At 46.2% G+C, this 26075-nt stretch overlaps 3 protein-coding genes across 3 annotated transcripts; all 3 read right to left on the bottom strand.

Annotated features, from left to right (window-relative positions):
• On the bottom strand, nt 1-8205 carry LOC146252380 (leucine-rich repeat neuronal protein 1). The gene is made up of 2 exons (XM_084679785.1): nt 7921-8205; nt 1-2731 (listed from the first exon to the last, which is right to left on the bottom strand). Exon 2 carries the CDS (start codon nt 2650-2652, stop codon nt 1-3), a length of 2652 nt encoding a protein of 883 aa, XP_084535911.1. The 5' UTR covers nt 2653-2731; nt 7921-8205.
• A 4358-nt stretch (nt 8206-12563) lies between these two features.
• Nucleotides 12564-23395, bottom strand: elk1 (ETS transcription factor ELK1). Its single transcript, XM_084680773.1, has 9 exons — nt 22654-23395; nt 20817-21025; nt 20227-20613; nt 19830-19979; nt 19343-19603; nt 19007-19142; nt 18352-18572; nt 18131-18232; nt 12564-17349 (listed from the first exon to the last, which is right to left on the bottom strand). Exons 1-9 carry the CDS (start codon nt 22676-22678, stop codon nt 17251-17253), a joined length of 1590 nt encoding a protein of 529 aa, XP_084536899.1. The 5' UTR covers nt 22679-23395; the 3' UTR covers nt 12564-17250.
• A 384-nt stretch (nt 23396-23779) lies between these two features.
• On the bottom strand, nt 23780-26073 carry uxt (ubiquitously-expressed, prefoldin-like chaperone). Its single transcript, XM_084680645.1, has 6 exons — nt 25806-26073; nt 25573-25654; nt 25368-25435; nt 25098-25205; nt 24511-24574; nt 23780-24226 (listed from the first exon to the last, which is right to left on the bottom strand). Exons 1-6 carry the CDS (start codon nt 25946-25948, stop codon nt 24164-24166), a joined length of 528 nt encoding a protein of 175 aa, XP_084536771.1. The 5' UTR covers nt 25949-26073; the 3' UTR covers nt 23780-24163.
• Nucleotides 26074-26075: the final 2 nt, after the last annotated feature.

Raw genomic sequence — 26075 nt, 5'->3', positions numbered from 1 at the left:
CTACCACATGTAAGTCTTGGAGGTGTCTATCTGCGACCCAGGGGGGTCCACTGAGCCCTCCTTCTCTTTCTCCGCTTCACTCTCCCAGAGGTTGATGAGGGGTGGGTAGAGCTCGTTGAGGGGTATGGAGGTGGCGTGCTGCATGTACTTCTTCAGGGAATGGTGGCAGGACTTCTGTTTCACCCTCCGGCCCATATACACCACCAGGAGAGCCATTATGCAGATGGCAAACAAAGATCCCATCACGGCCGCCAGCGCCACGTTTGCAGGCTGTGCCACCATCTCCACAGCGAAGCTGGCTTCTTTGGTGGTGATGTTGAGACAGGAGCGCTGGGTGTGGGGCTGAGCAGAGGTGTAGGCGGGGGCGGCAGCAGCAACGGTCAAACACACCCGGTACTCAGTGGAAGGCAACAGGTGTGTCAGGTTGTACTCCTGGACGTCTACGGGCACCTGGGCACTGTAACTGATCTGGGGGTTGTGAATGCTCATGGTGGCACTGGCCCAGCGGGGCTGGGGCAGCTGGGGCACCTCGTGAGCCCCCACGGAGGAGGGAACGGAAGAGGATGGGTACAGCTTCCACTCCAGAACCACAGACTGGGCATGGATGATCTTGGCCAGAACCACCAGGGACCCAGTGGTGGTGTTGACTGAACCAGGGCCCCTGGACCTACCACTGCCACTCACCCTGCCATCCTGCCAGTCTTCCCCCTTCTCCACCCACACAGAGACACTGCGTGTGTCAGCACCTTCGGCGTTCCACGCAACACACGTGTACAGACCTGCATCCTCCGGTTCCACATGGAGAACCTCCAGGGCTCCAGGTTCCTGCAGGTAGTGCTTCCTCCTGCCCCGCCCCTCTGCCATCCCCAGCCCTCCTGTCTCAGAGGTAACCTTGTCCCCAGTGGGCGTGACCCAATAGAACTGGGGAGCCGGGTCGGCCTGGGCCCAGCAGTTGAGGACCAGAGGTCGTCCAGCAGTGACGTTGAGCTGTGGGGGGAAGGTATGTGGAGAGATGTGGGGAAGACAGCTGTTATAGGCTGTACCCACATTCCAAATGCCACTCACTACTTCCTGCAGGCTGTGGCCTACCAAGTGGGGCGGGGAGGAGCACAGTGTCATCTGGGACTCTAACAGCTTGAGGGAAGAGCGGTTCCCCAGAGCTGGCCCCCAGGTGGCAAGGCAGTCACACCTCAGGGGGTTGCTGTGCAGGCTCACCTCGTCCAGACTGGGGAAGGACGACAGCACCTCGTGAGAAAGCAGGCTGATGTCATTGTTGTGAACCAGCAAAGTTCGCAGTCCCCCCATGTCCGTGAAGGCCCCGCGGTCAATGTAGGAGAGCCGCGGGTTGTAGTAGAGTTCAAGCTTGGCCATCTCAGGGAGGCTTGAGAAGGCTCCTCGCTCCACGGCGACCAGCTCTTCCATGTTGTTGAGGCTCAGCTCCTCCAGATGAGGGAAGTCATGGAAGTCTCCTTCCTGGACACGGGTGATGGGGTTCTTGTTCAGATCTAGAAATTTTAGGTTGGGGAGGAGACGCAGGGCCTCCCTGGGGACAGATGTCAACTTGTTGTCGAAGAAGGAGAGATTCTCCAGGTATTCAAGACCTTGGAAGGCTTCAGAGGGGACCTCCTGTAGCCCCATTCCGGCCAAGACCAGGCTGTGGAGCCTGGAGAGGGGATGGAAGTTCCTATCCTCCAGACCCAGGATGGGGTTCTCTCCAATCATCAGGATCTCCAGGTTAGGCAGAGCTTGGAACCAGTGGCTGTCTATGGCCACCAGGCGGTTGGAGTTGAGGTGTAGCCGGAGGAGATTGGTGAGGCCTGTGAAGGCTTTGGGCCCAATTGAGGATATCTGGTTGTGGTTGATGTAGAGCTCCTCTAGATTGGCCAGGTCCTTCAGACAGAAGTCCTGCAGCTCCGTCACTTGGTTCTCTTCTAGGTACAGGGTGACCAGCTGGCTGAGGTTCCCCAGCCCAATGTCCTGGATCTGGTTGAAGTGGTTCTGGGAGAGGTCCAGCTCCGTCAGGTTGGCCAAACCCTGGAGCTCCACGCTGACCAAGGAGATGTTGTTGCTCTGGAGAAGAAGGACCTGGGTGTCTGCAGATATGTTCCAGGGAACTCCACGGAGGTGCAGTTCATTGCAGTCAACTGTCTTGGCCTGGTGGTAGACTGACTGGGGAGTGTACCAGGGTCGTGTCTCACACACACACTGGCCTGGGCAGGGGGTGTTAGGGCTGGAGCCAGGGCTGGGGCTGGGGTTTGGACTGGGGCTGGGGCTGGGGCTGGGGCTGGGGCTGGGGCTAGGGCTAGGGCTGGGGCTGGGGCTGGGGCTGGGGCTGGGGCTGGGGCTGGGGCTGGGGCTGGGGCTGGGGCTGGGGCTGGGGCTGGGGCTGGAGATGAGACTGAGGCTAAGGCTGGAGCTGGGCATGGCGCTGGAGCTGGGGCTGGGGACATGGCTGGGGCTATCAATAGGGCTGGGGCTGGGGCTTGAGCTAGTAAAAATGGGACTGGAGGTGCCGTTGGACTGAGGGTTGTAGCTGAGGCTGAGGTTGACGCTAGGGAGAGAGGTAGAGCTTTGGCTGGTGAGGGTTCCGAATGACACAGTCACCAGACAGAAGGTCAATATCACAAACACCGCCAACAGGGGAGATCCCATGGTGCAATGCAGGTAGGTAACCCTGACAACGGACAGATGACTTCCTCTAAGAGGAGGATGGAGGTGGGGTCATCTAGTCCTGTAAAACAAACAAACACAACAAATAAAGATTAGTGTGTGATGACAAGTATTAGTTTTTTTTACAGAAACAAAACAATGTTAAATTAGACGTTAAGTCTACATCAGCTAACAGACAGGGTATCTCACTACACACACAGAAAGAGGTGAATTAAACTGTCTTTATGCTTATTGCATGTGAAACACAACGCTCTTTCCAAGACAATGCCCCAGGGACTCGTAACTATAAGAAAGAAAACCCTGTAGAGAAAACTAGACAGGGCGTTGTTGCTCAGTAAATCAGCCTGACTAGGCAGAAAAAACAGCTTGTCAGTTTGGAGCCAGTGTGGAGTGTGGCTGGCTGGCAGCTTGCCTCGCTGGCGCTATGGTAACAGTCAGCCACATAGTCTCTACCTGCCCACATACTGGCATGGTGGCTGTGTTTACCATTGACATCATCCCTGAAAGAGGCTTAGAATTTTGGCCATGAGCCAATCGGAGCCTTAAGATGTCTCGCTGCTGCCTCAGTGATGCAATGTCATGAAACTTCCGCTCTTCTCCTGATCTACTCCCCCTTCTCTGTCCCCTTCTTCCATTATCTACTCTCCCCTTTCCCCTCCAAGGTGGAGACAAGTTTCTGTAGTATAAACATCATTACTGTGTCCATCTAAAGGTTGTGACTACCCCCCCCCCCCTTTTCTTGTTTGGAGTAGATCCAGCTCTTTTTGCGCCCAAAGACTCAGACCTCCTGCTGTCACAGTTGCCATCACCACATCCAGACAACACTGGCACAGCCTCATTCAATTATTTACTTGCGTGTGTGTATATATAAAAAGGTCCAATGACAAATCAAATCAGCTTCCTCACAAAACCCAAGCCAGCTGTCTTGCGTGGATATCCCCAGATGCGTTCTCTCCTCTCCCTGCTCAGCCTCTGGAAACACACGCACCAGTGATACAGCCTCGTTTGAAATCCTCAGAACAAGTCCCGTACATGGAAGCCACATTGCTGTGCAGCTGACTCAGAGCAGACTCAGAGTAAAGACATGGACGTGAAAACTAGGAGGGCATAATTACCCTGCTCCTTTCAAGCTCTGCTCACAAATTGACTCCCTAGAGGGTTGCATCAGGCTAGAGCTGACTGAGCTGTTCTAGGTCTAGGGGCTGGGGCTGGGGCCGGGGCCGGGCTGTTCCAGGTCTAGGGGCTGGGGCCGGGCTGTACCGGGTCTGAGAACTGGATTGGGTCTGGCTGTACAGGGTCTAGGAGATGGGATGGGCGTGGGGTGGGTCTGTACCGAGCAAATGGGTCTGTAAAAGAGCAAATGGATGGAAGGAAGAGAAAGATGGTAAAGGAGAGAGAGAGACATAACAAGAGAGGGAGGCAGAGAAAGAAAGAAAATGAGAGAGTGAAAATATATGATGAGCAGCAGGACTGGGACATGATACTGAGTGAGCAGCGCTCGGATGAGCAGCGCTCGGATGAGCAGCGCTCGGATGAGCAGCTTGCTCTCTGTGATCGTCCTGGGCCCCTGTCTGCGTCGGTCCAGGATGTGTGACAGTCCCCAACACGCCTGTCTGATCACATTAGAGGACCAGGGAATATGGGTACACACTCACTCCACCCCACCCCCAGGCCCTCTGGGAAGGCAGGAAATAGGGCCACCTTGCCTGATGCCATGGCAACTTGACAGGAAGAAGTAGATGAGCAACCCCTGCACTGCACTCTGACTGGCTGGTGCCCTAGCACCAGCTTGTTGCCCTCGGTTTCCATCTGAGGCTGACTTGCTGGGCTTCCCTGGGAAGAGAAGTAAGTGTAACAGCCAGCTAGGGTTGAAATATATCACCTTCTAAAATGGTAGTAGGTCAGAGTTTAGGTGACTTAAGTCAATAAACCCAGTCCTTAAAGGAACATTACACAAATTACATTGCTCTCTCTCCAACTATAATCAATCTTTCCTTGTAGGATCTCTCTCTGTCTCCCTCTACAACATCTCTTGCCCCTATGAGAACAGTTCTCTTTTGTCTAATAATCTAATCCAGAATTTTTGACTACAGCCTCACAAATTTGCACTTGTATCGAAGGCAATGAAATATTCATGGTTGCTGTATCAATTATTGAGTGTGCTGCAGGCAGGTCTGTGTTTCCCTCCCCGCGTCCTGCCCAGGGAGCAGCACAACAGCAGCTGCTAATTGGTGTGACAGAGACGGATCCGGAATTACACAGTTTGTCAACACCTCCAGTCCAGCCCCCTACATCGATCTAACAGACACAGCCACAATCACACACAGACATAAACACATCTACACACACAAACATTCACACAGACAGACATACAATACACATACCAATACACATCTCTTTACACAACCTGTCCTGCATTCCATACATGGGCATGTCGTGCGTAAGTACAGGAACCAAACTCTGTCTGTTACCTCCTTGGTGATGTGGTACCTCCAGGATTCCTGATCGTTCCAGCAACCGCCAGTCTGACTGACTGTGCTCATAAACATTGCTGCTACCTGGCCCCCGCAGCACTGCACGCTAGTGGGAGAACAAATAAGTGAAGTGCTGCCATTTGCTCAGGGTGAGAATGAGTCTCCCACTCAGGGACTCAATAGAGTAGGCGTGAAAACACTCACTGTATCCCTCTTTCGCTCTCTCTCATGCTTCCTCTCCCTCTCATCTCACACTCTCTCTCTCTCATCCCGTTCTCCTCCTCACTAACTGCTATCTCTATCTCACACTCTCTCTCTCTCATCCCGTTCTCCTCCTCACTAACTGCTATCTCTATCTCACACTCTCTCTCTCATCCCGTTCTCCTCTTCACTAACTGCTATCTCTATCTCACACTCTCTCTCTCTCTCTCATCCCGTTCTCCTCCTCACTAACTGCTATCTCTATCCCACACTCTCTCATCCCGTTCTCTTCCTGACTAACTGCTGTCTATCTCACACATTCTTTTTTTCTCACCCAGTTCTCTTTCCCACTCATATTGTCATTTCATTATTTCTCTCACCCTGTTTTATTTCTCACAGACACATACGCTCTCACTTTCCCTCTCTCAGTTTGTTTTTATACCCACCACCTGGTCCGCCCACATAATGTTGAAGATGGGTGCAGATGCCATCTGAACACAAATATGCCATCTCTGAACATAATGTTGCACACTGAGCACAGCAATGGCATCTCTGAACACAAATGTGCCATCTGCACACATGGGCACTGAGTAGAATCATCAAACCAAGCCATTTCTCAAAGCATCAACCAATTTAACTATACTCAACATTTAGTCATTTTAGCAGATGCTCTTATCCAGAGCGACAATATCTTATCTCCTCCTTCCTGTAAATGCAAAATTAATCAAATGTAATGGATTCCAGACCTTTAGGGAATTAGAGGTCTAATGTCTAAAACTATTTAAATATATTATATATATATGAACACCCATTATTTATATATCTCTGTATTCAGTAAGATTATTTAGCTTATCCTTACAATAAAACCATTTAACACAACTTAAACTAGTTTTGTTCTCTAGGAGGACACTACAACAGGTAACATTGTTTAAGGAAGCCGGTTCTTCTTCTTTATCAGCCAATGTGCTGCTCTGTCTTTCTCTCCCACAATTTATTTCATCCAAGTTCTCCTCTCCCTGCTCCTCTTATGTCTCCCGCTCTTTATTTATATGCCCCCCCGCCTCCATCTCTTCTCTCTCTCTTCTGGCTGCTGTGAGATTGTGAATGTGACAGCCCAGTGAGGGTCAGAGATGCACATCACTAGGGAGATCTTCTGATGGGGAGAGAATTAAAAGTCACTCAGGGGAGGAGAGCAGTGAAAACGAGAGGAGAGAGCTGGGTGAGAAACGGAGAGCAGACAGGAGGACGGGGTGAGAAAAGCAAAATACGGGAAGAGAGAAGAGGAGGGGAAAAGGGGGAGAGGAGAGGCAGGTTCATGGACAGGCTTGGGCTCTGAGCTCTTTCATCTCCGTGTGTCCAGAGACTCAGAGGTTCTCCTCCTCCCACAGGCCCGGCTCAGGCTGACTGAATATCTCTAAACTCCTCCATCGAACCCACACAGCCTCTGGGAGTACTCGCCTCTACTCGGGAGGACTCACTCCAGTGTATCCCATTGTTTCAGTGTCAGTGTGTGGGTGCCTGTGTGTGTGTGAACTTTATCCATACCTGCTTGTACAGTCATAAATTAGCCTGACCCGTCAAATCCTAAGGGTCAAAGACAGGCCAAGACTACATGTGCTGCTGGTGTCACTTCTTATTCCATCCCCACAGCACGGGAGAGAAAACGCATCTAGAGAACCTTCATGCAAGAAGAACACTAAAAACATGTCTGACCAGTCATCACTGAGCTCAACAGTTCACTGTGGGAGTCCATGACCAGATCTCCTTGAAGGGGAATCTTCATGTATATAATGATCCTAGGCTAAGAAACATCAAAGAGTTCAGCTAGCGTGACGCTCCTGGTACCCATGCTGAAATATGGGCCTGCATTTCAATTTAACTGAACAGAATCTTTTTTTTAAGGGGAATGAAATTGTATGTATGTCAAAGGCATAGGTCTTTCACAGGGTCACCTTCCTTATCTCATCATGGAGGCTGCTCAGTGATAATGATGATAATGATGATTTAATTGACCATGATTTCCCAAGCGTTTCTGAACTTGCATGCTAAGCACACAGCAATCCCCTTGTCGTTCTAACCAAGAGATCAAACAGATGAGGCTTGAGGAAGGAGAAGAAAAGTGATCCTATTGGAATGCCAAGATATCCAACAGAAAATGTGATGAGTCTACATTTAAGTAAAGAATAACCGCTCCTGCTTGTCACTTCCATCTAGTAAAGAGTAAAAGGCATGCTAGAGGAGACTGTGAAAGGCAGTAGTTTAACATTGGAAGGACAAGCTTTCTCCTCAGGCTGAAGACAGGTTGGCTAAAGCATCAATAACCTGGTAATGGATGGAGTCCATGTGAGAAATTACAAGATACATTTGTAAAAGAAAATACTATACATCTGATTTCTCTCTCACACAGGTCTGGTACATTTACATTTATTCATGGTAGCCTATACAACGATGCATCATTAGTGTGAGTATATTTAAAGGAAGTGATCAATATGTTGTTTTTATCATTCACATGGAGATGCTCCACCTGGTACGATAAAAAAAAACTGCCTAGAGGTGAGTGACGCCCTTCACCTACCTTTAGCAAATGCAGGCGGCTTCCACTGCCAACCGTCAACACCACATCCAGTTCCTCCAAAATTTCGTCGTCACCTTGAACAATATATCACCACATTGCTTCGCCTTTAGCATAAAAAATCTCCTTTCACAGTATACTAATCATTCACCAATATTGCATACACAAAGACAATACCCCAAGCTATGTAAAAAAAGCCTTAGCATCAGTGCAATACTGCCCTTCTCTGTCTGTATTTGAAGCTCTCTGCCCGCTCCACGGAATACGTCTCTCACGTCCTCCAGTACCTCGTTTTCAGCCAATAGGATTATTGGGCCACGACTCTCCTCCAATGGCAGACAGGGTGGATGCTGTCGGGCTTTCTCTCCATCAATGATGTAATGCTCTAGTTTCATCCTCCTGACTTGATGTTTACCGCTTATGCAGCACTGGGGATAAGACAATGTTATAAAGCCAGTGTATCGTTCTGACTTTGATTAGGTCATCCACTTTCAGTAGAGGAATAATAAAACTTCCTGCCAGCTAAGCGTAGTGAGCTCACCGTATTCCCGTAGAACACGTGTCAAAATAACGAATATTTATTGGTATGATATGTTATATTGTTACGATCAATATATAAATATACGCAATTAAATTATTGTTGTTGAATTTGCTAAGAGAGTTAAAATATAAAGGACAAAAATTGGTATTGCCACTATAACCCACACTTGTAAATGTACCTGTTAAAGGTAAATGTACACAGGCCGAATAATAATAATTTCTGTACTTGTGGTCTTATAAACATACTGCTATCCCAGTGACCTAATTGTTGGTATTTTAACGTCTCTGCCCTCTGTTAAGCCAGACAGGGTGCTGGCTGGCCCGGCCATGCCTGTGTGTGTGTGTTTGTGTGTGTTTGGCAGATGTCCAAGGCTCTCGTTTCTGATGCAGATCTCCCAGTTAGCTTAGTGGCAGACCAGTGACTCTTCCAGCCCTATGGGTGGCCGTATGTCAACACATACTTACAGCATGTTTGTTAATGCGAACACATGTTCAATTAACGTTCGTCCTGCTTTTAATTTGCCAAACAAAGATACTGCTGCATGTTTGTGTGTGTGTGTGTGATTGTGTTTTGCCAATGTCTCTTATTAAAGTTGTGGATATACCAGTTTACATTGAAAAATTAATATCCAGCTAGGCATGGATCAGACAGCGATACTGGGCATAAAAACTGATAGTAACTGGATTGTGAAGTTTCCGACAGGATTAGATCAGACCAGATGAAAAGAGATATTAGATTTTCAGCTCTGTTATCCCCCAGAAGCCCATCTCAACTCATGTGAACTTTGACCCCTGGTTAAAACAGGAGCTCCCATGGGCATTGCTCTAACGAAAAATAACAAAAGTATCAAAAGGCTGTTTCCCCTTCCTCCCCTTCCTATTCCCCTAAATACTATAAACTGTTTCAATAACAAAGGAAAGGAGCCCCATCTTGTCTTTGTTGTCTGATTACATAAAAGTTGCTCAGGTGCCACCTATAACGTTTCCATGAACTCCTTCCTGAGAAACATTGCGTGGGAAACCTAATCTCAGCCGTAGTTTGATTAGAAGACACTAAGCGACAAGCCAAAAATCCCCACTACAGCGAAAAATAAATAATATCTCTGGATTCAGCATAAGTCTATGTATGTATTTTAACATATTGCTATATTGCTTAAAAAACGGTCTAATACATTGTACTGTATAAATATCTTGGGCACTTTCCAAAATTCCCACTTATTGTACAAAGGTGTTTATAGGAAACTTCATTCTCCTGCAGTACATGTGATACTTGGTGCTGGACAGTGTGTGAACTGTTGATATGCTAATGTGATGTGAATTTTAGGAGCAGAGAGCTTTTAGACAGCCACACCTCTTTCCAGAACCCCCCCCCCCCTTCCCCAAACACACAGACACACAGACACACACACACGCGCACACACTGAGTGGTTAAAGTGTGGCATGTCAGACCTGGCTGTCTAACCCCTCAGTTTGGACCCATCAGAATGAAAAACAATCACATCCCTTGAAATCCGGGATTAAGTTGGATTAGGCAAGTATTAAATCGTGGGTGGGGGAGCAGGGACAGGAGGTGGGGACGGGGATGGGGAAGGCAGGAGGGAGGGGGGATGCATGTCTCTTCACAGCACTGGGTAGCCTCAGACTGCTGCTGAGAGACAAAGTCACGTTGCATCTGACACCAAAACATCTAAAGGCCCTTAGATGTGTTGTGTGTGTGTGTGTGTTTGTGTGTGTTTGTGTGGAGAGATACTAATGTTTGTTTGGAATGTGATGCTGCCAGAGCTTTGGATGCTAGAATAGTGAGATGATGAGCACATGAACACACAGATTAGCTCAGTCCTATAAACACAGTCCAACAGGGACGGTCCAAAGCATACGGTATACATTTAGGGATGTAAAGCTATTCCCTTAGGTAATTAAGAGCTATGTCCCTTAAATGTTTCTGCTGAGTCAGTGTTGTGCAGTCATGGTTATTATGGGATGTATAGGTCATTGAATGTGGTAGATATTGATCCAGGGTGAGCGCACCCCTGCTGAGTCTTCATAGGCCATGGGAAAGGGTTACGTGTTCTGATGCTTCTTTCTTCTCAACAACCTCTCTGCAACCTCGCCTTTTAACACAAGAGAGGAGAATGTGTGTGTTTGGCAGGGCTGCGTGTTTCTCTGCTTTGTCTGATAACTTTCCAGCTACCTGCCCCTCCCATCCGGTGGATTCCTCTCATCTTTTGTTTGCTTCCCCTCGGAATGCGTCGGGTTTCATTTCACGTGGATGAGGAGCCTGAGATAGCAAGATCGTACCACTTCCACCAGGATCAAAGGGGGACCCTACCAACCTGAGAAAGCAAGATCGTACCACTTCCACCAGGATCAGAGGGGGACGCTACCAGGTGTCCCCCAAGAGGGGATGGAGATGATGCACCCTGGAACTTTACAAACGACAGTTGGAATGCAAATTTGACCAATCATCTAACATGGTCGGCCATTCATAGTGTGGTGGGAAATTGATCATTGGGAAGGTGGCAACCGGAGAAGTGTACATGGGGTCAGGTCTGGGGCCTAAGATGGAGAACTGTGGCCTACACAGTACAATTACACTTTGAACAGGTTCAAACCAGTACAGAGGGAAAAGTCTTAGGATCTTAAGCTGGCAAAAGAGTGTGTGTTTTGAGTGGAATAGGCTGTTATTGCATAACAATGGAGTGTTAGACTCAATCAACAGGATGGCCCTATCTGGAAAAGGAGGGGGTCCAGATAGCTGACAACTGGTGTGGTCAAATAATACCTGAACTTACTCTTAAGGGGCCGAAGTAAAGCATCCGAAGTAATAGGTTCTGCAAGAACCGAGGAAGATGAAGGAAAGTTCTGGTTGAGATGAGTTGAAGTGGGGTTGTTGGGAGTTGAAGATACAAAGCGAGGACATGTGGAGGGGGGTTTCCAGTAACAGAAAAGTTAATCAACACTTTAAGAGCAAGGGGATGTGCACACAGTTTTGAGGTGGATAGGAACGGGTTAAAGAAACTTCTAGAAGGTTCTAGAAGGTTGCATCATTGTATCAGACAGGGCGGGGGTCTGGTCCTCCTATTTGTCTATATAATGAGATGTCGAAGGAAATGTGAGGGCCTTTTGAACCTTCCGTGTATGCTGCATCTGCTTGGCTGAATAAACCACCAAGCCATCTTGACTTTTGAAAGATATTCTGTCTCAGACTCTATTTTTGATAATCCTTCTGGAAGACGTCTAGTTCTTCAACAATAGCCAAAACTAATCTAATTTATAGCGGACTGACCATGTTAGATGGCTCAGAATTTTCATCACACGTGTACGTCTTCCTCTGCTGTGAAGAACAGATCCAAATTCGGTCTTTCATCATTCCTCTCTCTCTCAACTCCCAGCCAACTTTTATCAAAGGAAGTTATCATACTAGATGCCGTTTGGGGGTTTGGCTTAATCAGAGCTGGAAGTCCTGCTGCGTCTTCTTCTTCTCTTCCACTTTAATGAGTAGCTTGTGTCTTTGCCCTGGAGGACCACGCTGCACTTCGCCCCCCCCGAGGCGCCATGACACCCGCCATGGAACCTCCCCAAGGAGAACGGTTCTGGAACAATCCGTTGGAATTTGGAAGATTCAGGATACAACTGGTACCGTCCCCAACACAACAGGAAGTGGAATGATAGGTGGGGGAGTTTCTAAGTAAAGAAACATCTGTTTGCTACTGGTTAGAGTTGATTGTTATTCAACTGAGTCTTTGTAAAGTGTTTTTGGTATCAGAAATAACTCACAACTAGGGCATCTGATACAAGGATGCTATTCCAGTGATTGGGAGATTGCACCGTCACTAGTCTGGAACAGATGTGGACCTGTGTTCACACTGTTGAGCTGATGATCTCAGAGTAGGAGTACAGAACCCAGACCCCAGTCCTCTTACATCTCTCATTCATCATGTGAAAAGCCAAACTAGTCGCTGAATGAATTACTCTTAATACAGAATCCTTGGCTGGAACTTGAACCCTAAAAACCTTCAGGCGTGAACATTTGTCATCGTCTTACCACAAGGCTAACGGGCCGGCAGTAAATGTGGCTAAACAGCAAGGGATGACTGGAGAGCAGGCGCAGAACAAAATAGGATTTTATTAGCTCCTCATATTAGCTCTAAGTCTGTTTAAAAAAAACGAAAGTAATATCTAGAATAACATTTACACAACCAAAGTAAAATGTGTAGATAAAAAATAGTTTTGTCTCTTTTTCCAGTAAATATAATATTTTGACATTTCAGAAAAATAGAAGTAGTTCCACCCCTTTTCTAAATAAACCCCCAGGGACCAATCACACCACTGGGGAGGGGCGGACCTACACACATCTGACTGCAACAATAGGCAACAGAAACCGACAATAGTCAACAATACCCCAAAGACATTGGTACTCATTCCAGCTGGAGAAATATGACAATTTTCACAAACATATATACATTAAGGTTTTTCCCTAAACATCCTTGAATAGAAAACCTAAACAATAACAGCTCTGTCTTGCACAATAATAGAAATCAGGAAAGTACACGTTCAAGAGTCATAGTGTTTCAGTAACGTTCAATAAGAGACAGTAAAATGTTGTTGCTCAGAGTGCAGAGCCACAACTGTGTTCGAAAACACAAACACACACAACAGCAACAATAGTTAGCATCCCAACTAGTAAAGAGGAAAAACTTCTTGCATGTCTCCTTGACATGGATGTGTTCCAGAAAGAATGAACAACCACTTATCCATCTTCTCAAAAATCGATTGTACTTTTGTGGTAATAAGAAGGTAAGAAAATTAGTATAACTGTCTACTAGACACTTCCACCAATGTGTACGTTCCTTAATACTCAGAAAATACAAACAAAAACAGAGCTTAGCTGTCTAATCTTGATTTTTGGAACACTTCCAAGCACTGTTGTGGCAGAATGATCCAGGCGGCATGACATCGGTCTGCCTGCCAGACAGTAGCGCTCAAACACAGAGTTTAGTGTCACTCCATGCAGAAAAGACAACTCAATGTTTTGCTGGTGAAAGAAGTTAGCATGGAGTTAGACGGCAACATTTAAGTCTAGCCTCTGATGATGATGCTGATTTTGCAGATCAGACAGACCAGCAATGCACATTTCTCCATTTCCAAATATTTAAGGCTTTGGCAATCTATGTTAGAACACTCTTTTGCATGGTTGTCTAAAAAAATAGACCTCTAAACTATTTATTGGTGAACAGTCTCAGCAGGGTTCAGAATGGCTTAAAGCATTGACATCCGATTTGCATTTGATACATTCCAAAAAGAGCTGAATCCATTATCATTAGATACATTGAATGAGCTCAATCTATTATCATTAGACACACCGGATGAGCTTCATCTTTTCTCAAGGATGGCTTCATTCAGAATTGGGACGTTTATATCATTTATGCTGAGGTTGCAGCTAACATTCCTAATTGAGGACGTTAAATGCCATCAGTTTTCCAGGGGGAAAGAGTCAAACTCCACAGCCCTGTTTTGTCAGACACGGTTTAGCTTCATCCTGAACTACAGTAATAACAACAATAGAAACTTGGCTTAATCCACAGGGAAACCCTATGGGTATATGTGGGCAAGGAGGAGAGAGAGGAGGCTGATCATGTGAACCATTATGTGAAAGAAGCTTACATACAGTTATGTATGAAAGAGCTTAAACAGTATGAAAGCATTTAGAATGTACTTAAAGCACATCACATGGCTCATGAGCTTCTATAAGTCTGGTTAGCAACAGTCAGATCGTCCTATCACATTTAGGATGATTCGCAGCTCTGTGATCCTGGCAAGAACATGTCATAAAAAGCAATACATCTGTATAGACGTTAGAATTCTATATTCACACATACATTATTCTTAGGTATATTGTTCAGGCTTGTATTTCCAAAATTTCATTAAATTTTTTACTATAAAATGTGACTGGGTCAGCGGCAACGCTCGCATCAGCTTAATGGCTGAACAAAAGTCATCTGGTAGTCGGGGCCATGCCTCTGTGAGTGGGAATATCACCGTTTAGACATACTTGGACCACAGAGTTCAGGAACAAGCAGATACAGCCACTAAATAAAGAAATGTATGAATTAGCGGTTAAAATTAAGGAGAAAGAAAGCTCTTTGAGCAGTTTGTCAACATTCATTATGTTATGACAAGTAACTGGTCAATGGTAAACAATTGTGTACCTCACAGTTGCAAGAGTAAACGTGTCACACGACTTCAGTGGAACAAACATGCTAGATTAGAGGCATACTTATCATCACAACTACTGCAGTAACAAAACATGGACAAAATGCACTATAAAAACTAGGATTTGTAGTCCAGTACAAAAGATGTGACTACAACCTAAAACATGGATTAAACAGCTAAAGCCTACTTTTAATGGTTGAAGTCTAAAGAGACTTTGATGCCGGATAATGAACATTTAGACTAGGAATCAAAAAGACAGAAGGCAGTTCCTTCTCTGAAAGGTTAGACATGGAGATGCAGGGATGAAGGTAAAGTGCTAAGCATGCGTTCCCATGCCAACAGTCTGTATATTTAGCCACCAAAAGGGGAGAGGATAGGAGGTAAAAATTCACATCCCTTTTATGCCCACACCTTTCCTCAGCAGAACCAAACATTCAAGTGGAGGGTTTTCCATTAAACAGTGCTGATTGGGAGATTGGGATTGGGAGACATCATTAGTATGGTTGCCTGGCAACCGTGCGGCGCCAATGATATCTTTGGATCTGTGAGCACCTGTTTGTGAGAAGCTATGGCTGGTGAGACAACATGCTCACAGATACAGAAGTCATATACAACATTTGGATGCAGGCATGGACAGCAGGTTAGTACGTTCTAGGGGACACTTCTGTCCCCAAAACACACAAACCTTCTGACCTCTGTTGTTCAACTGGGACGGCAAGGTAAAGGGTTTTTTGTTGTTGTTGAAGGTAGCCATATTCAGAAGCATTTTTTTTGGGGGGGGGATCAAAATCTTCATATTTTGAAGTTGACAAGTGAGAGAGAGGATTGTGTGAGGTGATTCAGCTCATCAATTACAATTATTCAGATATTGTACTGTCACAAATATCAAAGCATAGACAAAAAGCAGCATTTAACAGGTGCAAGCAATTGGACTGAACAGGACTTCAGGTTATCAGGCTGTTACAAAAGCATAACAGGATCTCAATGAGGACTTTGATAGACCACTAGTGATGTTAAGACAAGCTGTGGTTAACACGTCAAATCATCACCAAGAACGGGTGTTATCAGCATACGATTGAACCCAATCAGAGATTTGTCTTCTGAGCGTAATCTGACTACATACACCATCCACAAACGACTATCAATATGAATCCATCTCTGGGGACATGACGTCTGACTGGGTTCGGTAGCTTGGTAAGCTGTTAAATGTTATAGCCCTTGGGTGAATGAAAGCAAAACCACCACTGAAATCCTAGTGTGATTCCATCTCCACAGCATGTCTTTGGCCAAAAGTCACCTGAAACAGGGACAACATTCTGCAGTAGAAGACAACAAAGGCAGAGAAGGAAAACCTGGAATGAGCAGAGATTTTTTCAAATTACAGGATACATTTTGTTTCATGAAAATATGGAATGTTGATCCAGGTTTCCGTGAAAAAAACAAAGTTATAAACGGAAACATTAAAACATGTTCATGGGTTTTAACAGTTTCCGCTGTGTTAAAAAGTTAGTTTGACTTGTCCAAGGTCAAAGTTTAATTCCAGCCGAGATTTTTTTTCTTTCTTTAAACATAGCTCTCAACGTGGTCTATTCCATGATTATAAAAGATAGAAAGTTCAGACTTGAAGCCTTTAAAGACTGATGTGTCAGCATCACAGCACTTTCCTATAGATGGAACAGTCAATGCAGGGAGGACATCAACTAACTGTGACATCTTAAGTGCCGGTCAGTTGTCCAACTTTTCTTTTGCCGTGACTGGCTGCTGCTTTATTGAATATATGAAAATAAGCAATCAGTTGCATCATATAAAACCCTTGGCCAGACAGTCTAGCATGACTGGAGAGTGTTCTTATGACATATCCCATTTGTACAGTCAAGTGCTTTTTTCATTGGGAGAATCAAAGATATATTCATATCAAGTTCAAATTCAGGCAAAATTAGCAATCTTCAAAGACAGAGAGATGCACCAAAATACCAAATCCATCAAGACAAAAATAAATAACACAAAAATTGTTTAAAAAAATTCAAATAAACAAAACGGCCCTCTCTGGTGCTCCTAAGCATCCCCAAGCTACCCATGACCTCGGCTCACGGGGGGAGGTGGGGGTACTGTGGAGTCATCCCACACATGCCATTCCTTCCCACACTGTGAAGTGAACTAAGCCTCATTAGGGCTTAGTTACTGCTCCTCTGTCTCAACCCCTGAAGGAAGGAAGGTCTGGAGGGAGGGTCTGGAGGGCTTCCAGTTTGTAGGAGAGGACAGAGGAAAGACAAGCAGAGGAGACAAGTCTCCAGCAGGGCTCTCCCAGTCATAGTGGGACCAGAAGCAGGCTGGCCAAGGGACAGATCCAGTTGAGCCTCAGACCAGGCCTCAGACCAGGCCTCAGACCAGGCCTCAGACCAGGCCTCAGACCAGGCCTCAGACCAGGCCTCAGACCAGGCCTCAGACCAGGCCTCAGACCAGGCCTCAGACCAGGCCTCAGACCAGGCCTCAGACCAGGCCTCAGACCAGGCCTCAGACCAGGCCTCAGACCAGGCCTCAGACAAGGCCAGAAGCAGCTACAGCAGGGCCAGCTGGTCCTCAGGGCTTCTGGGGGCCGGGCGATAGGACCACAGGGGTGGACAAGCCGTCTACACTTAGAGCTGGGATGTGGATCTGGTTGCTGCCGTTGGTGGGAAACTGGAGAGGAAAAGAGAAAGGCCAGCAATGTCACGTTTGGTCTTATAATGTAAGATCTACAAAGACTTAAGCAAATTATCATGGGCAAGAAGAAAGGTTTGATGTCCAACCTTAGCTATAGCACAGATTTACAATCAGAATCTGCATCCATCAATATACTCCGTTACTACATTTCCCTGGCTTGCACTACCAGCAGTGACATCACAGTCAGTTTGCTTCAACTGTAGTATTAGTTGTTGACCAGTAGAGAGCGCTAAAGGTCTATTTCTTCCTCGGACCACAGTAGCACAGCTCCATAACGCATCAACCAAACATTACCTGCCTTAGGTCAATCTAGGAGCTATAATCCACTTACTGCTTTCTGCAAAGAACATATACATAGGATTGACATACATATTGCAACTGACCAGAATGAATGAACTTACAATAAGTTAATAAAGTATGTGTGAATGTGTGTGCGTTACACAGTGTGTGTGTGTGTGTGCATGCGAGTGTGTGCGCATGTGTGTGTTCAGCAGAGGGCACATTGAGAAGAGACAGATGGCGTGTGTCGGGGTGTGAGGCAGCCTGCGTGGGCAGTAGCAGGGAACAGGAAGGAGCAGGTGCTGCCGAGGTTAAAGGGGCGGAGGGGGCTGGATGGTGCCATCCATCCAGCCAGACCTCCACCTTACCTGGAGATGCAGCGGGCCATTCAAAAATGAATACGTCGATGCAGACTGATAACTAATACACCAAGTGATGTATATGGCTGGGACGCATAGACAGACGGACAGAAGGCTACCTGGAAGGAGAGCTTGGCCGGGCTGCGAGGGGCGATGGGACTGAGCGTGCTCCAGAAGTGGATGGTGGAGGGGAGGGGGCTTGGGGTCAGCAACACTGGAGTCTGAGGAGACAGAGAGACACACTGCTCAGGCTAGCTGCTACTCACCAGCTCCTTACGGCCTAGGAGTAACAGAGACGGCTATGATGGACGGAGGGAGCGGAGGGACCCAGCCCACTGACCAGGGAGTGTGAGGTGATGACGGAGGGCGTGAGGGTGTTGGTGGCACTGCCCGGGGCCAGCAGGGAGTTGACGGCAGCGTTGACTTTGTCCAGGCTCAGCCCCGGGGGCAGCAGGGTGGGGCAGGAGGGCAGCTCCAGCACCTTGGGCTTCTTGGCCTTGGGGGGGAGGCTGTCCTGCGGGCTGGGCGAGAAGATTGCCACGGACGGGGTCTGGGAGTTCTCTGGAAGAGAGGGGAGAGAGTCAGAAGAGGTGACGATGGTGATCTGACACCTACAGGCTGTATAAGTAAAGGGAAATACTTCCTCCCCTAGGTTAGCTCGGCTCTTATCGAACACGATTGGAAAGCTGTCATCAATCCAGTACTGAGCCAGGCTGGATGAATGGACAGCTGTTTCATGATATTGGGGGTCAGATGGCTGAGCGGTTAGGGAATTGGGCAATCAATCAGAAGGTTGCCGGTTTGATTCCCGGCCGTGCAATTATGTTGGGTCCTTGGGCAAGGCAGTTCACCCTACTTGCCTCGGGGGAAATGTCCCTATACTTACTGTAAGCCGCTCTGGATAAGAGCGTCTGCTAAATGACAAAAAATTAAATGTAAAATTTTTTAAAAACCTGACCCCCAGGATTGTCAGGGTACAGATCAGTGGGAGTTACCTGGCAGCGTAGCCTGGTCCTTGCCCTCGCCTTCACCCTCACCCCCCGGCTGCCCCCCCGGCTCCACACAGGCAGGGGGCACATCAATAGGCAAGGGTGTGTCCGGTACCCCTGGTCCACATGCAGGCTTGGGAACCTGGAACCGGAGAGGACAGGACAGAAAATCAGATCACTGTGTGGCAAAATTCTCAATCGAAAGGAGGGGTTTAAGGGGTCTCCTAGTGCCCTCTCCACCTTCTTCTCCTCTCTCCTTTCATTCCTCGTCTCCCAATTTACTTTAACCTCTCGCCGCCCCTCCCTCTTCCCTCCTCCCTTTCTCACTGTGCCCATGCTTACATCTTCTCTGTGTTTTTCTTGTATGACCATCTCCAGAAGTTGCCCCTCTGGCACCATGCCCTCCTCCTTCAGGGACGGTTTTATCACCATGTAGACCGAGTGGGTAGGGGGGTTACCCACCACACATTCCCCTTGAGGCCCCAGGGCCCCCGCCGGCTCCCCAATTTGCCCCTGAGGGAGGAAGCGGGTGAGGGGGTCGGACACGCTGCTCAGGTAGATCTGGGGCGGGTCACTCGGAGCCTGGGGCTTCTGGGGCTGGGCCTTTTAGAAAGGGAGAAAGCTCTTAGCTCCAAACTGTTACAGATGTGTTGGCTTTGTATATATATATATATCAGCAAGGTTCCAATGAAACAGGATGGATATCCATTGCGAAAGCTAATAAATAGATACAAAAAAATTCTAAAGAGGTTGCGGGTTCATTCTCAGACGGCCTCGTGTTGTCTGATTATGAGAACAGTTGCGATAACAAGAGTCTTGATAGGCTCACCGTGCTGTTGGGGGTGGAGCCTGAGGGTGTTTGTGGGCTGAGAGCGGGCGTGGCACACGGTGAGGGCTGGGTGACGATCACCTGCAGGCTGGATTCATTACTTCCACACCCTGGCAGAGAAGTCTGTGCTTCTGACGCCACCACACACACCTGGGGAAGGCACAAAGCACACCGCTAAGACACGGGAGGGACGCTAGTGTTCTGGCCACCGCCCACCTCTCCTGTCTTATAAAGCCCTCACCTTCACTTCTCCTCCAGTCCACTTCCCTGTCAGTCTTCCACCACCTCCACTCTTTAGTCTCCCCCCTCCCTCCTCCCCTCTCTGTTCTGTGTCCTTCCACCCCCTTCCCCCTCCCCTGCCTTGTCCCCCAACCCCACCGATGCCTCTCCCACTCACCTCTCTCAGCATCATGCTGTCAGCGACAGCAGCTTTGGGGGTGTGGTCCTGCACTAGCATCAGCTCAGTTTTGATTGGCCTTTGATTGGAGTTCTTGCAAGGGCCCTGCAGTGATTGGATGGTAAAGGTCGAGTAGAGGCCGGACTTCATGTAGTCGTTCCTGGAGCTCCGCTGCCCGCCCCCGGGGGAAGAACGCTGGGCCTGCAGACCGGTTGATTGACAGGTAGAGGCCCCGCCCACTGGAAGCTGGGATTGGTTTGCCATGTCCCCATTCTCCCTCTGCTGTCCGTCCTCCCCGGCAGGTAGCCCCTCCCCTGCTGCCGAGGGGTCTGGGTAGGTGACGAACTTGTACACAAACTTCTGTCCGTTCACCTTCTTGATAATGTTCTGTGAAGAGGGACACGTTTAACTGACCACCAGTCGCTAACAGTGTGACGTTAATGCAGAAGACTGAGTTCATACAGAACCTCAAAAAGAACACATCCATTCCCACTAGTATTAAAGTGCTTATTGATTACACAGGACTATTGGAATCAAACTAAATAATTTAATGTTAGCTCCAATGGGGTTCGTCCATGTTCAGTAGCTACCTTGTCGTAATAGTATCGGAGAGCGCGGCTGAGCTTGTCGTAGTTCATGTTGGTCTTGTTCTTGCGGAGCCCCCAGAGACGTGCCACCTCCTCGGCATCCAGCAGCTTGAACTCCCCATCTGCAGACGTCCAGGAGATGAGATGGCGTTGGCTCTGGTCCTTCAGAAGGTGCAGCAGGAACTGCCACAGGGTGATGGACGGGTCCATGGCTGGAGGGGGGTGGAGGTGGACGGGAGGGAGGGAGATGGGGACAGAGTCAGAGGGACATTACATTTACATTTAGCAGACGCTCTTATCCAGAACAACTAAGTACAGTAAGTACAGGGACATTCCCCCCGAGGCAAGTAGGGGGAAGTGCCTTGCCCAAGGACATAACGTCATTTTGGCACGAGATTACTAGCCCGATTCCCTCACCGTTCAGCCACCTGACTCCCATCATAATACTCTAGGGACATCATAGTACTCTCACAGTTGACCTCACTGAACAGAGCAACACACACAGACAGATGGGGGAGGGAGGGGGGGGACGGGGGGGGGGGAGTAAAAGAGAGGAAGTGCCTGCTTTGTTCAGGAAGGACATGTCAGGCATGCAAATTGGGCTTATTACCATTTGTTCTCAAATTACGTAACTCCTATCGAAACACCTTGGAGACAATCACCATGGTAAAGACCTTTCATCAACAGTCACTAGGGGGGAGACATACAACAGCGTGACAGCATCTGAGTGTTATCTACTGCTAGGTTAAAGGGTAAATTGGTGGGTTATTGATCTTATTACTTTAGCCACATGTATGATGTAGAGCTGGTTTTGCAAGCATAGTAACGATCAACCAACCAATCAGCATGGTAAATTGACAGCCTATATAGCCTAAATGGATTCTCCACAGGTCCGTATACGGTGGTTATTGGGGAGAAACAAACTACACAAACTTTCAAGGCCTGTCTGTCTACTTTGTTACCACCTCTTCAAAATGAGTGTTTTTTCAGGGAAGAAAGCTGAAAATATAACCTGTCTGGGTCTAAACTGCACTCTTTCAGCTATGCGTTGTTGGCCCTTTTGCATTGGTCCAATAGACCCCTGTCTGAACGAACACATAGATCAGTCTCCCTGAAAGGAGAGTTGGGTATAAATCTACTGCCTTTGACAGGTATTATTTCCTGGACCTCTGGGCTTGGCAATGAACAGAACCACTGCTCAAACAGCCAATTACTCTAAGTCTCTACAGAGTGATATGATGTACCACATAGCTATTCACAGCAGGCTCCTAATGCATGCACTGTCTGTCTGCATTCATCTGCCGATGACTAACCAACCAGCACTGAATATAGAGTATATTTCATAAAGATGGATAATTAAATAGAACAAAATAGAGAGAGAGAGAGAGAGAGAGTTAATAATAACAGTTAATTTGTAAAAAGCAACAACAGGTAGGCCATGGTAGGCATGGAGTGACAGGCAAAAACATAGTAAAGTTCTAGAGGGGGGGATAGGCCTAACTACAAGGCACCAACATTGTTCACTGGTTCATTAAGAAGTGCAAGATTTTGTAACGCGCTATTTTATTTAGTTTTAGCCACCAACATTTTAAAGATATGCAACAGTAGTCGTATGTGCCCCTTCCGACAAAAATCACCTTCATAGCACCTGTTGCGACACTCAAACATCATGCAAATGAATGCAGTCAACCCCAAAGACAACGTCTAGTTTCCATGGACCATGCACTGCAGCCCAAACCAGACTATAAATAGCACAAGATGAACTTAACCAAATATTTGACAGTCGACACTTGTACAGGGATGATGTCTCTAACGATGATGTCGGAACACTGTCTCTTACCATTTATTAGGGGGTTCGAATCCATCTCCGTAAATATTTAAACTAGTTCCTGGATGAGTCAAATAATGTCCATAATGTCTTCTTTTTGAACGAAGATGTCAACAGTCTCCGCGCTTTACAGAGAGGATACAACGATACAGTCCCGATTTGTTATGTAACCGTACTCTGATGATAACATGCATCTCTCCCTCCATACTAGTACAGCAGCAACGTTAGCTGACTTGACAGCACAGCAGACAGCGTGCTAACTGGCAGCTAGCGTTTAACAGCAGTGTTGCTCACCATGAAAAAAGTGCATTTAATGTTTCCAATTGAGAACCAAAATGAACTGAATCTGGCCACATTACATTACGGTGGAAACCCAAAAAGTCACATGTATTAACATTCACTACAAACGAGACCAGAAATCATCTTGTTAACACCGCGCCAATGCCAGCTAGCTAACCTAGCTGACTAGCAGGCTAGTTCACTGAAACCCCATCGTCCTCCACTCTTGAGCTTTGTGCGTCAACAAAACGTACGGAACAGCGCTGAATGCAGACATTTTCTAGTTGACTGGAGAGCTCCAAAAGTAATCTTTCAAATGTGAAAAGTTTCCATGAATTTCAGCACACAAGGTATGGCTCGGTGTTCTTCTACGGCACCACTTAATCCTTTGACACTTTCGCCTTTTCCTCGCTGCTTCCTGTTTCTACCAATGTACTTTCGTGTGCTCCCACCATCACTCTCTATTGACCAGCTTACTTAGTGCTGCAAGAGTGAGAACGTCATCTGATCCATGACGTTTCTTTATTTACTTCAAAGGAAGGTGAGCTTGTAAGCAATATTGATATGGTATATAGTGACTTATGTATGGTCTTAAACATGGATATACATTTTTTAATGGAATGCTAAGTGTAAACACGTGGGGTAGCCTAATCAATGTTATTTACAACCACATAGCCCATATTTCATCGCACATTCAATAAAACCCCAATATTTTGAAAACATAGGTAGTAGGCTCCTTAAGTACTTTATTTCAGAAACTGTACCACTTATAATGCTGTTGAGTCAAAAACATTATCTAGGAGTGAAACAATTTACATCAATTTGACCAAGACATTCAAATGAATAAGAAATACAAATATAAGCAAACATCTCTTTTTATTTACATGGCAACCCTAAATGAATCCTGAAAAGTAAAATCAAATGTTGTAAGAAGTCTCAAAATGTAGTTTGATCTGTCCCTTATCTCTACTCAAGCACATGTCCACTCTGGAAGTAGTGTGTACCAACAGGACTTGTATTTCAGAATGCATTTACGTTGCAGCCGCAACTTAACATCCCAGTTTCCATGGAAACCGTTTCTTGTGTGTGCATGACCGAGTGCATCAGTCACCAAGGGCTGAATAAAAAAACAAAACTCTTGATGTTCTGTTCCTGACATTAGGAAAAGGAAAAACTGTTTGTACAGTGTAAATGTAAAGGCCTAGACCTGACCAGTTGACAGACCTCCAGGCCAGAATAAACACTAAAATACTTCTTTCCTTTTGTCATCAGGCAAGTCTGGTAAACCCTGGAGTTCCCGTAGACCCTGAAAGGTACGCAAACACAGGGATGTTAAATGAACTTTCATTTATTTTGCAGATGCTTTTATCCAAACCAACAAACAAATAGTACATATAGTAAGTGCAGACAAATTAAGCATCTGTTTTTGTTTTTAAAACAACTGTTTAAGCTTTTGTAAAATCATTGATAAATGAAGAAAGATTCCTGTTAAAATGTTAGTATAGACAGTGAGCGACCACAACTTATTTCCTTTGATGTTTGGCCCTGCCAGCCCACTCCCTTGTAAATGTACCTAAGTACTGTACTTACCTCCAGCACCATGCGGATGTTGGCTTTGATTTTAGCTGAATCTTTGGTCAAAACCTCTGTTTGTCTGTAAAAGAAAATTGAGGGTATAAATTGATCTTAATACAATAGCTACACATCTTGAACATGTTTTGTTTGTATGCGACAAAATACAACATATGGTTAAAATGAAGCCCGGACAAGATGTGTTTTGTTTTTATGATGCCCCCTGCTGGTCATTTGCCAACAACTGGTGACAAAATATACCAGGAATATTACTGTCAAATTAGACTGCATCTCCTTTATAAATTGAGGTTTTTGCTATATATTTTTGTATTTTACTTTGTATCAATCTACATAATGTCATCATGCTTACACATATGAAGAAGAAAAAAAAAGGTTAAATACATTTTTTAATTGCTGGTCTGTTATGAAAGCAGTGTAAAGAAGCGTTATTCTTTATATATATATATATACACATATTTCTGACATTACCTCAAAAAGGGGAGAAAGGAAGCAGAGAATTTAAGGCAGTGCCGAGTAGCATACATCAAATAAGGGGTTAATATCAGCATACAAATTATTCAGTCTGTCCATTCACTCCTACTCACGCAGTGAGCTGATTTGTCTTCTTCTCAATAAACTTGAGAGCCTCTGCATGTGTTAGCTCGACAAAGAAACCGTAGCCAACAGCAACAAAGATCTTGGATGAGTCCTCCCTGTAATAAGAATCACGCTTAATTTGTGTATGACAAATTACCATCAGAACAATAACGTTTTAGTTTATTGATTAACGCTAACTTCCTTACGATCAAATTAGTTAATTAGGTTAAGTGTTCTTCTAATAGGTAAAGGCAACTATTATCCTTGTTATCACTTACACGTGAGCTTGGACATAGAAATTGCAGCCAAGATCAACTTCTGTTTTCAGTTCCTTGGTATCCGATTCCTTGAATAGGGACAATTGCTCGTGAGTGTGTGGGCAAGTACACACAAACAACGTTTTAAGGAGATATTGTTTATGTTACCGTGTGTGTATCTCTGCGTGTATGCTAGAAAACCACCTTTATTTCTAAAGTTTTCTACCTGCAAACTTTGAATGGTGTTTTTCAGCTGTAGATATTGGGACATTTTCTCGTACACTCCATCTCTCTGCTCCAGCAACTTCCTGGCAAAACGAAATAAACAGTGGTCAGTGTCTTGTTCTTGTAGACAGACAACGCAGGCTTTATGGACGTTAGAACAGAGACATAATGAAACATTGCTAGTTTGTATTCCAAATCCCATCATTACACAACGCTATATGGCCAGCTACCTACTCCAAATCTCGTTTCAACACGTCGCTGATAAAGGTTTCATACTGCAACACCTTTTCATTAATGCTAGGCTTCTCAGTCGTCATCGTGGGAGTCATTAATTTTAAGCAGTTATATCTTCTAATTAAAGGCAAGGTCCAGCGCATTACTTTTACCAGAGGTACTAAGCTAGCTACTGAGCTACTTGCCACACTATGAACACACAGATTGTAGCTACAGTAAGAATGCACGTAAAGATGGCACAGGTATCACATGTCTACTGTTATGACAGGA

Source organism: Hypomesus nipponensis, chromosome 18 (assembly GCF_054491055.1).
Source record: "Hypomesus nipponensis isolate SF chromosome 18, ASM5449105v1, whole genome shotgun sequence".
Lineage (NCBI taxonomy): Eukaryota > Metazoa > Chordata > Actinopteri > Osmeriformes > Osmeridae > Hypomesus > Hypomesus nipponensis.
This window is presented reverse-complemented; position numbering and strand designations above follow the sequence as displayed.

Excerpts from the sequence above, each read along its gene's own strand:
- elk1 (XM_084680773.1), bottom strand. The coding sequence starts at position 22,678 with ATGGATTCGAACCCCCTAATAAATG. Across the intron at positions 21,026-22,653 it reads TTCGAACCCCCTAATAAATG|CCATGGACCCGTCCATCACC; the intron begins GTAAGAGACAGT and ends ACCCCCCTCCAG. Across the intron at positions 19,980-20,226 it reads ACAGCATGATGCTGAGAGAG|GTGTGTGTGGTGGCGTCAGA; the intron begins GTGAGTGGGAGA and ends TGCCTTCCCCAG.
- LOC146252380 (XM_084679785.1), bottom strand. The coding sequence starts at position 2,652 with ATGGGATCTCCCCTGTTGGCGGTGTTTGTGATATTGACCTTCTGTCTG.
- uxt (XM_084680645.1), bottom strand. The coding sequence starts at position 25,948 with ATGCGCTGGACCTTGCCTTTAATTAGAAGATATAACTGCTTAAAATTA. Across the intron at positions 25,436-25,572 it reads ACACCATTCAAAGTTTGCAG|GAATCGGATACCAAGGAACT; the intron begins GTAGAAAACTTT and ends TCCCTATTCAAG. Across the intron at positions 25,206-25,367 it reads TTCTATGTCCAAGCTCACGT|GGAGGACTCATCCAAGATCT; the intron begins GTAAGTGATAAC and ends TTCTTATTACAG.